At 38.1% G+C, this 11,686-nt stretch overlaps 1 protein-coding gene across 1 annotated transcript; it reads right to left on the bottom strand.

The window, feature by feature from the left end:
- Positions 1-5,716: 5,716 nt before the first annotated feature.
- Positions 5,717-9,392, bottom strand: LOC103781258 (TBC1 domain family member 22A-like; the record flags this gene model as incomplete). Its single annotated transcript, XM_008948968.1, has 3 exons — positions 5,717-5,896; positions 6,644-6,984; positions 9,336-9,392. Coding segments are annotated over 3 exons (578 nt in total), but the record flags the coding sequence as incomplete, so codon positions are not given.
- Positions 9,393-11,686: the final 2,294 nt, after the last annotated feature.

Raw genomic sequence — 11,686 nt, 5'->3', positions numbered from 1 at the left:
TAAGCACAAACAGGAAACTCCTACTCCTTAAGTTGCTGCAGAAATACTGACGACCAGGGCGACAGGAAAAAGCACACATCTGATAAGTTCTCTTTCTAAAGAATTTCTAGAGAATCACACTAGAATTCTTTTATTGCAGTACACAGAGGAAGGCAGCTAACGTTATTAGATAATCTGAGATTACACCTGTCACTCCAGTAAAGTTACAGAATTAATTTTTGCCATCAGATTAATCAAAGGTTCAGCTATTCTTTTTATGTTCTGGAAGACTTCACAAGATCATCTACCAATTCTATAGCAAAGAACTGGCTAAGAGACAGCACTCCACTTAGCAGCTTGGAGAGCTCTCTGCAAACGTTTTCTTTTTAGAGATTGTTAGAGTAAGAAAGAGGTAAATATTTAAACAATGTAATGTAACAGTTTTTGATGGTGAGTGTAGGTGCAGCAATATGAGAAAATTTAAGATAGGAATGTTTCACCATTTTGATGGGTGCTTTTACACAGCTTTTTGTTATTTTTACCAAGGTAGTATGCTAAAACATCAAAATGTTATTTTGTTCAACTTAGAAAAACGACTAAGTAGAGAGAATAGTCACCTTAACACACAGAATAACTTCACACCTTAGGAAATTAGTTGTTTTGACTTTGAAAAGTTTGACATGTACATGCAATGTTGCACAACAGTAGCATTACAACGTTACAAAATTTTATTAAACCAAGAGAACCCAGCACACCAAGCTTACTGTGGGTTGTTTGATTTTAACAAACACATTTCTGACAACCAATTACTTATTTGTTGGCTATACCTGTGTTAAAAAGGTAGAAAATTAGTTAATTTGAAGATAAAGAGTAAAGGAACTCCTTTAACAGGCTATTTGTTAATTTGTTATTACAAAACTCATCATAGCTCTGCTATGCTGTGGTTATAAGTATGAGATAACTTGCTTGTTATTATAAGATTTTATCAACATAGTTTTCATACATTGTGCTTGCCCAGCAAACAGCTCCTTAATACATTGTACAAGGCTACTTAAAAACAGAAGTCTAACAAATTTAATAGATTTAAACTTAACTTGGAAACTGGATAGATACAGCAGTACTACACCTCTTAAATACATAAACAGCAGTCTGCTGAAGGAAAGAGGAAATTTCTTCTCAGAGACACTCTCCCTATGCTGTTTTCTTAAATCTTGTCCTCTCCCCTTCCCTTAAAGCAACCAGTTGTTGGCAAAATATTCTGGAAGCACAGAGCCCATCTTCATTCAGCAACACAAGGTCCACTACAAGGAAAGACAAGCCCTGAGATTAAGTACCTCTGCATCAAACAGACTGCAAGGCAAGCAGGAGCAGAGGCTGACTGCACAGAGGAACTGGGATAAGTGGTTCCCTCTGACTAAGCTGGCATGCAGGACCTGGAGTGGGAGGCTAAGCAGACACACTGGTCCTACAGGCCACTGCACAGCTGTGCTGCTACCTCCAGTCCCACCCAATTTGCACCCCTATGCCTCAGTGTCATCCAAGTGACAAGGGTCAGTCCTGGTCAGTCCTCAAGCCCCCTTCCAATCAAAACTACTTCTTACAACAACCTCCTACTACTGGTCCACTTTTCTTGCCTTATCACGGCTCAGCTTGTTTAGCAGCTTTCATTCTGTATTTTTAACTTCATGAGATTATCTTGCCATCCTTTCCATTATAGTGCTACTTGAGGGTATATTATCAGGGCTCTTGAATACCTCTCTCCTGCAGCACAAATACATGCAACATTTCTATAGGAACTGGTTTTTTTTTCATATTGTTAACTACTCTTGACATCCAATTCACATTATACTCTCCTCATTTACATTAGAGGTAATAACAGCATAGCAATAGTCAAATAAAAAGTGCCAAATGGAAATAAGGCACATTATTTGCATCTGTTTATCATGCCAACAACAAAAATGCCTGCAGGACAGAGAAGTAAAGTGTATTAGGAAGGCTTAAGGGAAGACCCAGAACGACTACAAGGACCATTATAAATTACAAGAGTGACTTTATTAGTTCAGCCCTACAAAATATTTTAAGATGAGTTAAGAGCACTTTCGAGCCATGAAAATAGGCTCTTTATTCATAAATAAGAGTTAAGTAATGTAAAAGAATTAATTATTTTATATTCTGGGGATTCTAGGATTGTTTTTTCTTCCTCTCCTAGTCTGTGTTCTTAGGCTGTGCCTAGCTCTAATAACTATTTCTGTATTTAACCATCTGCTGGGTGAAGTTGTACACAAAAACTTTGAGAATTACTCTGTCATTATATATTTATGTAATATTTACCACTGGATTCATATCCTAATTGTAGTCTATACCTGGTATATCATTTTGCTCCATGTATAATCTGATGGGGTTGATAGAACATACCTATTTCCATAACTACACAGTATCCAACCTATGAATCAAACCTAATTCCAAAAGCTATTCACAGAACGGTCTGGGTTGGAATGAACCTTAAAGATCATCTAGTTCCACCCCCTCTACCACAGGCAGGGACACCTCCCACTAGACCTGGTTGCACAAGACCCCATCCAATCTGGTCTTAAATGCATCCAGTGATGGAGCATCCACAACCTCCCTGGGCAACCTGTTCCAGTGTCTCAGCACCCTCACAGTGAGGAACTTCTTCCTTACATCTAATCTAAATCCACCCTCTTCCAGTTTGAACCCATTACCCCTCATCCTATCACTACAAGACCCTGTAAAAAGTCCCTCCCCAGCTTCCTTGGAGGCCTCCTTCAGATACTGGAAGGCTGCAGGAAGGTCTCCCTGGAGCCTTCTCTTCTCCAGGTTAAATAACACCAACTCTCACAGCTTGTCCTCACAGGAGAGGTGTTCCAGCCCTCGCCTATACTTGCTCCAACAGGTCCATGTCCTTCTTGTATTAGTGGATTTCAATGGCTAAGAGAATCTTCACTTATAAATTTACATGCATAACCCATCTTTTTGAGAGTTTTTTTGTTTTTGTGAAAGAACACACTCTCCCACAACCTCTAGTTTACACAGAAGGTTAATGTTGCATTTTACACTGCCATTACAGGATAAAGTTTAGTGAACTGTGACCAAAAGGATTTCAAGTTCATTTGTATTACTTTGTTCTTTTAGTCTACATTGATTTCATCTTATGATAAAAGCCTTGAGCTGAAAACTTACATGATATTGTTTCACTTCCACAGATCAACTTGTTTTTGTATTTCTTTGACAGGACTCATCAAATCATCTCTTTCAACAATATGCAAAACTGTATCAAGAAAAAGTCAACTTTACCTCTGCTATTACTACTTCCAAGCAAAACCAACACTATTATATGCAAAAATGAGCAGAAATATTTGCTAAAATGTCTCCAAGACAACCACTCACTAATTCATCATGACAAACAAAACCCAACTCTCTGTGGATCCAACACAAAACAAAGACCCACACATACCATAACATCACATACACAGGAAGAAAATGGGCCAGCTGCAACAGAGCAGCTACCTGTCCCTTCATTACCACCAACATTAGCCTGGCACCTAGTTCTACTTTAGTCTGTTTCCAGTATTACTCTGAAGAAAAATAAAAGAAACAACAAAAAACAAACCACCACATGAATTTCCCAGCCTACTACTGTATCTTTAAATCAAGAATCCTTTTTAAACTAAAAGAAACAACAAAAAACAAACCACCCCATGCAACACATGAATTTCCCAGCCTACTACTGTCTCTTTAAATCAAGAATCCTTTTTAAGGATAGTCCTCATTGTAACATGGAGCTAAACCAAAAATCTCCCAAAAATGCACACACAGATGCACACATCAGATTCTGATGAGCTGGTTATACACAGATACACATGGGCATATGTACATATGCATACACACACTTTCCCTAACATATACATGTGTTGCAGTTTGAGCACTACCATCACGTATGATCTATTACCAAGACCTTCATGATCATCAAGAGTTTGCAAGCCATCAATAAGGAGCACATTTCTTTCACTAAGAAAAATCATGTATTATTTACAGATGTATTAGGAAATGCTACTGGATATATCCCAGATACAAAAGTCAAAATATTGGTATCAAAAAAATCTAAACTGGACTTAAAATTCTAACTCTCACAACTGTGTGAATTCTGCTTCTTACTGTTTGTACAGCAAGAACAAACATGTTTTCCACAAAGAGACAGAACAGGCATTATTTAGTCCTATCCACAGGAAAGATTATTAAAATTATCTTAAGAATATCAAAAGCAACACAATCAAATTTCCTATTCCTATATACTTTTCTGTGTGAGTTAGGAATTTCAACAAGGAAAAGAGAAGAAACCTAGGCTTTTAACTAACATTGACTAAACTGTCACCACAGTCAGAGCGACTGCATCCCGAATAAGTGTGGAAACTTTCTTTCATGACCTGCCACAATATTTTATTTTCAGCCCTATATTTAATCTACTGGGCAAGTATTCCAGTGTAATTAGACTGTAGAAATGAAATTGATATGTTTAAATTAAATTTGTCTTCCCTCTGACTTTGTAACCTCATCTAACAAAGGTTTCTATCATTACAACGCTCTTGAGAGTTGAGTTTTCACATCAGTCACAACCACACAGCTCATAACACCTCTCAGATCAAAGGAAGAACACATGATATTTGATCATCATTTTCAAGCTTATCTAAAATATGCAATTTGTTTTAACACCTCAGTTTATTCAGTTGCACTTTATAAGAATGTCCTGTAACTCACTGAAGTGTTGCCTCATCTAGTTAGTGTTATTTCCATAGTACTACATCACCAGTATCAATCTCACAGTAAGACATGGCACTGAAAGGGGAAAAAAAAAAAAGCCAGAAAAGCCACAGCTTGGACAACATTATATTGAAGAAGTCTCATGACAACTACAGAGGAGGAAAGCATCAGCTTAAGAACTGCAAACATGAAGTTTCTACTTCCATCTGTAAGAGGTTCCTGTAGATACCTTCTAGCATGTTTTAACTCAAATTTCTTTTATTAATTATTTTTACCTAAACTCATACTTCTAAGTGACCAGCCAAGTTCTCCAAATGCAGAGTACTGCTTCAGCTTGCTCCAGATTTTCACTTGGGATTCAAAACCATTTGATTCTGTGATACCCAGCCAGCACATGTATTTACAATTCAGCAGTTAAAATCCAGTGCACAAAGGGAACAGCCAAGTTATCTGACAATACATTTGTTTTCACATTAACATGTTGTCAGCATTCACAGAGGAGACACAGACTATTGTATCAATCTGTGTGCATGAAGAATGCTCACTGAATTGACAAGCAGTAACACTTCCACGCCTCATCGTTTCTCACATTCCTTTTTCTAAGCATAGGAATTATTCTTATATTGCATGATGCTCCATTATCAGGCATTAACACTAAACACAGCTAATTACACTTCATTTTTTTCTCCAGAGATTAGTCCAGTAGGGAAAAATAATGTGAGTAAGAAGAGAACAAGAAGCCATCTAACACCCAACACATTAGTAGGATGCATGCAAATTGCATATTACAAGCATGAACACTCCAAGCATTCAATTTCATCCTTTCTTTTGCGAGATCAATGCTAAATGTTGAAAGGATTAGATCCTAACCAAACCATCAGGCAGAACAGTACATCAAACAGGAAGATGTTAAAGAATAATTTAGACATAATTCATAGCTCCTACAAGAGATACTCACCAAGATCTGTATTGGGGCCAGCAAGTAGCTGCTTAAATTTGTCTAGGCGGGAAGCTTCTCTCTCAGTCAGTGCAGGAGTAACTGAGGTGCTGTACTCTGCCACGCCTCCCACTGAGGCAGGTGTGCAGGCCTGAGGAAGGGACTGTGATCTCTGCATGGAGGAATTTTCACCAGCATTATCTGAAGGGAAAAAAAAAACACTTAGCCTTATTAGTAAGAATACTACTACTGACTTTAATTTGTAAATTTAAAATAGAATCATGTTTTGGCTATAGCTCAGGTATAGCACAAGTCTGTACTTCAGGTGGTTTGGATTTAGCAGAAGGAGCATTCCTCTTCCAAGTAGGAGTCTACAGTTAAAATACATCAATTAGAGATCATGCTAACAGCAAGGCTAATTGATTCCTGAAATCTCTGTACTACTGATGGCTGTTTCTAAGCCCCTGACAATTCTAAAAAGTAAATAAAGGACTCTGAAATCATTGCAATTGGTTACTTTAAAGTTTATACATAAAACACAGACCAGATCACAAGGGTGAACTTCCCAGTCCACACACATGGTTTCCTCCATTTTTTCCAATGACAGTAGCATTTTGATAAGTTTTTCACAATAGAAGGAATGTAATTGATTGCATACATCTTGGTGCAGTTAAACATTAAAATGCATTCAACAGTGCAACTTCCTGCCAAAACCAAGGATGCATTAAGGCTGAGAACAAAAGAGTTTAATTATTTTGTCCTCATCTACGCATTTCTCACAAATGTGCTTTGCAGTTCAGTGTGGCATGCAGCACCTCCCTCAAATCAATGTTCATAATATTCACCTGTGGTATTAGGAAAAGGTTGGGAAGGGGTTAATATCCTAAAGCACAAATGTTATAGCTCTCTGCATTTCATCTTCTACATCTTTTCCATTTTGCAACATACCTGATGAGCCTGATGTATGACCTTCGCTGACTGATTTAACGAGCCTATTATCACCACATGCAATTGAAGTCAGCTCTGCAGACTCTACTTGTTTTTCTTCCTGTAGATGTTCCTCCTGAAATTTATGCTGTTCTTGTAGCTTGCTGTGATTCTGAATTACTTTGTGAGCTGTTTCCATGACCACTTCTGTATTTAAGTTTTCAGCAGCTATTGCTAAGAGTTCATCATCATCATCCCCTACATCCCAAGCATCACTTGTGTTACTTTCAAATTCTTGGAAAGTGCTGACTTTCTTTAGTTTCACTGGAGTTGTAGGTGGCTTTGAACCTGGTTTTATCAAGCTGTTCAAAAATCAATAAAAAATATTTACAGAACTAGCAATGGTGTAAGCAAAACACTATGGATAGGGTCAAAAAGCAGAAGTCCATACTTAACATATTTATCAATGTAATATTGATTTCACTGGAGTTGTAGGTGGCTTTGAACCTGGTTTTATCAAGCTGTTCAAAAATCAATAAAAAAATATTTACAGAACTAGCAATGGTGTAAGCAAAACACTATGGATAGGGTCAAAAAGCAGAAGTCCATACTTAACATATATTTATCAATGTTATATTTAATATTGATAAACATTTAGCAAATATTTATCTCCCTCCACTCATGTTACTTCTATATCAACCCTTGATAACATACAGCTGAATGTCTGAGAACAAGGACAGGTAAAAGCTGATTCTTCTTGGCTTTCAATAGAAGCCAAAAAAATCCTTCCTTTCCTTAAAAAAAAAATTAACCCCCAAATCAAATAAAAAGAATACTACTGGAATAGTTTGTAAGATACACAGGACACCTTGCACTTCTCTTGCTTCATCAACTTCTGTAGGAATTTCAGGCCTTTCAATGCAATTGCTGCCTAACAACACAGGGGCAGTAATCAAGTCATCAGATCTACTCCTTAGTCATCACAAGCAATCACCTAACACAGTTACCGTCACAAACAAATCAACTCTCACCTTAAAACTCATTAAATCTGTCATTCCTCTCCATTCAGGAACTCCAGCACAGATCTGCTTCTGAACTTTGCTCTTCTCATAGACATAGTATTTCCAATAGTTACTACTCTAAGTGTATCCTGACCAGCCCCTAACCTTTTGTCCTTCTGTCAACATGCCGCATAAGAGATGAACCAAGTATTCCTCCCTAGTTTGGCACCTGTTCTCACAGGAATGCAGAGGAATCACACCTCCCTTCAGATGGCAGCTAAGTAGGGCATAAAGTTGTGAGAGTTTCCCCCAACTGCTTCCAAAAAGAAAAAAAAAAAAAGGCCAGAAGAAAGTGTGAATGCCTTGTCCCTTGTCTTTCCACCTGTGTTCGCTTACCTCTCCTCTGTTCAGGCAGCCAGAATTGGAAGTCAGAAAAAGTTCTCATTTCAGTAATGCTTCTGTCATGCATTACTGGAGATACCTTTCCTAACAGGTTGTACAACACCAAAGCTTTCCCCCAAAAAAAAAAGCCAGAAGAAAGTGTGAATGCCTTGGCCCTTGTCTTTCCACCCGTGTTGCTTTACCTCTCCTCTGTTCACGCAGCCAGAATTGGAAGTCAGAAAAAGTTCTCATACAGTCTTCATACAATGTCAGTAATGCTTCTGTTGTGCATTACTGGAAACACCTTTCCTAACAGGTTGTACAACACCAAAGCTTTCCCCCACCTTGCTGTCATTGTCTCAAACAGCAAGGTCTTTCTCCCCTTCTGTCAAGGTTTCAAACAATAAGCTTCTAGCTTCTGTTAGAGGGTCTCTCTTTATAACTCCACATTTTGAACCAATTCACCCCACTGTTTTTTCTTCAGTCCTCAAGATCACACATCAACTACCTTCAACTTTGTATCACCTGAAAATTAAGTAGCACATGTTTACTACTTCTGCCATTTCAAACCAGCCCTTGAAAAAAATCCACTAGAAGCATGATCTCCTTCCAAGCCAATGCTTTTCCTTCTAACATTATTTTTTGACTTTACTGCTTTAGATCAGTCATTTCATTGGTCATACAATTTTCCCAAAAATCTCACATACACCAACATTTTAACAGCAATGCTGATTTCAAGGAACTGTGAAATGTATCAAAAAACAAACAGGAAAACTCTGTCCAACAATAAAGCAAAATATAAAAAGCAGAAACTGTCAGAATGCAACATTTTTATGAAAACCTCAGCCATAAGATAAAAAAATCTATTCTACCTTATGTCCTCTCACTCACAAGCAAAACGCCACCTTTGTCTCAAAACAACCTCCACCACAACCTGATTCTTCTCTCTCATAGACAGACAAAGTCAGCCCATCGACAGGAAACCGCACAAAAGAAAGCCACCTACACCTTGGTTGTAAACTTCATTGGCTAGTTAAGTTAATCATAAATTAAGATTAGTATTTACCATACAATTTCCAATTTATAAGGTGCTGCAAAGAGACAGCTGAGCCTGGCAATCTATGTTACCTAAGACCTGAACAGCTGATTTGTAGCTCCCAATAGGGTAAGCATCAGAAGTCACAAAAGAGAAGTTAGAACAGAGAAGTCAAGATTATGACCAAAACTGAAAAAGGAAGATTAACAACAAGTTTATAGCCATAGGGAATTAAAAAAGAAGAGAAGGCAGAGATCAAAATCACCAGGAATATTTAAGTATTGGGTTAACTTACGTTCCATGCAATAACGGGTCAAAGGGCGGGTGCTGAGCTCCATACACGTGTTGGATACTAAAGGAAAAGAGTTATCACAAAAAAAAAAAACACAATAAGACATCTGGCATTTTCTGTGTATTAGTCTATATTAAACAGAAGCTAAATACTCCAACAGTTTTCCATTTAGAAGAATTCCACGTGCCACCAAAAATAATGAAGCTGAATTTGGCAAATCTATCCCTTTTATTAAGTTACTTTTCAGCATACACTTCAAACAGGAGCTCTCTCTGAGCCCTAGTCTAATTTAGGTTGACTTATTTTTCTGACCAGGCATTAAACAACAAAAAAGTTAACTCCATAATCTACATTGCTTTTAAATTCTTTCTCATGTCCTATTTAACATTTCTTCATTTATATCTGGAAAAAAAAATAAAATTCTTAAAGAAATGTCTGTAAAGATTTAACCTCCTATGTACCCCTGTCACCCAAAATCCAACCAGTCCATTCTTAACCATTACTGAAGGCTGGTAAATTTAGCAAAAAAAGCAAAAGATGGTGTGTTGGAATATAAAAGCTGTGGATGTATTAAAAACAAATGCTTTGAAATAAATAAGCCTCCAAAGACAGATTTATTCACTACAATCTCTAACATTACAGAACAGCAGTTACAGTGTGAACAATAAAGCTCTCTACAAACTAAAAGTTAATTTTCTTCCAGTTTTCATCTATAAAATTATTTTATAAATAAAAAAAACTCCACTGAAAACTCAAAGATTTGCATGTGGCTTCATAACAGAAATTATCACTACAAAACTTTCTGATTGTATGAGGAGGACATCATAAACAACACTAGCATCTACCTAAACCTGTACTAAAAACCACATAAAAGGAGACAAACATGCACTCTGAGAAAATAAAACCAATCCCCAGACTATAAATACAAATTACTTCGACCTCAGCAAACCCAAGGTAGAACCAAGCCAGAAAGACTGAAGTCAATAAATTTTACAAGAAGCTTGGAATTCCTACACGGGCAGTGCTAACAGTAGTGAAATCAGTCCTAGAGATGACTGAGAGCAGTTGTTTATAAACTTCACTGATTTTTGTGTTATTCCATAAATCAAATCAAAAAGTCAGTCCACTACCAGTATTTCTACACACCTGCACACAACCCACTCCACAGTCAAGCCTCTGTGTGCTCCCCTGCTCTGCACTCCCATGAGGGTCCAGTATCACTTTCCATTTTGGCATATATACAGAATCTGCCTTTTCCTTCAGACACTCTATGAATGACCATGATGGGAAACCACCCAAATATAACAGCAATCCTTGCCATGCCTTTAAATAAATAAAATAAGCAGCACATTCTCCACAGTGTCCTTGTTTTTCCACGTCTGCAAATTAAAGTCACTGCAACTATTCACACTGCAATCGAGCAGGGTCAAAAGTACTTTACTCCCAAAGTACTCAGCAAAGTTACAAAATAAGAAGTTTGCAGAGACAAGAATGAGGTACTTTGTAACTGCAGAAACAAAACCACTAACAGTTCGCGCTTATGGGTAACTGAGAAGGGAAGAAGTTAAACAATGAGCAGGATTAATCTGCTGAATTCAGGTAAATGGTATGAAGTATAGAGTTACTGTTCGCTGAGAACCAAGCGTATGCATCATTCCTACAAAAAGAACATAAAACTCTACTGTGAGAGCCGTTTAGTGATGGAGCAAACAAAGTTACTGTGAAATAATCATCTGAACATGCATGCCCAGCCTGATCAAGAGACTTAAATGTATTCCCCAGAAAATTTTGAACTGGAGAATGTGTGTGTGGCTCTTACCACAAGTTATGAAGTCTTCTGTCTTGATACAACTTAACAATATTTTGAAACACTATACAAGAAACTGTCCTTCATAGGCATAAACCAACGTTTTAGTTTCTGCTTTATATTTCAAAACATTATCGATTTCTCAACTTTCTCCCTGAAGTGTGAGCAGCAGACGCAGTTGTGTCATTGCCAAGAGGTACAAACACGTTCCCCCACTCAAATACCCACGTAATACAGTCTCAAAATCACGTTAATTCTTTCGAGCCTGACACCAGGCAGGAGACGCAGCTTCAGATCATTATTTAACAACTTTTCTGCCACAAGTTATAACTAGGGTTTACAGAGACCACCAGCAGTTTTCGGTCAGGTAACTGGAAGCACCCAACGCTGAAGCGCTCCGGGCACTGAGGGAACACGAGAAAACCGCGGGGGGAACGGAGGGACCCCGCGCTAACCTCCCAGTTACGCGCAGCCACCGACCGGGCACGCTGCCTCCGGAGAGCACAGGCGAGGCAAGGCAAGGCGAGGCTCAACTCCGGGGCCGCGG

The sequence above is a fragment of the Merops nubicus genome, unplaced genomic scaffold, assembly GCF_000691845.1.
Source record: "Merops nubicus isolate BGI_N331 unplaced genomic scaffold, ASM69184v1 scaffold10181, whole genome shotgun sequence".
NCBI classification, from domain to species: Eukaryota; Metazoa; Chordata; class Aves; order Coraciiformes; family Meropidae; genus Merops; species Merops nubicus.
Note: the sequence above shows the minus strand (reverse complement) of the source record. Positions and strands in the feature narration are given on the sequence as shown.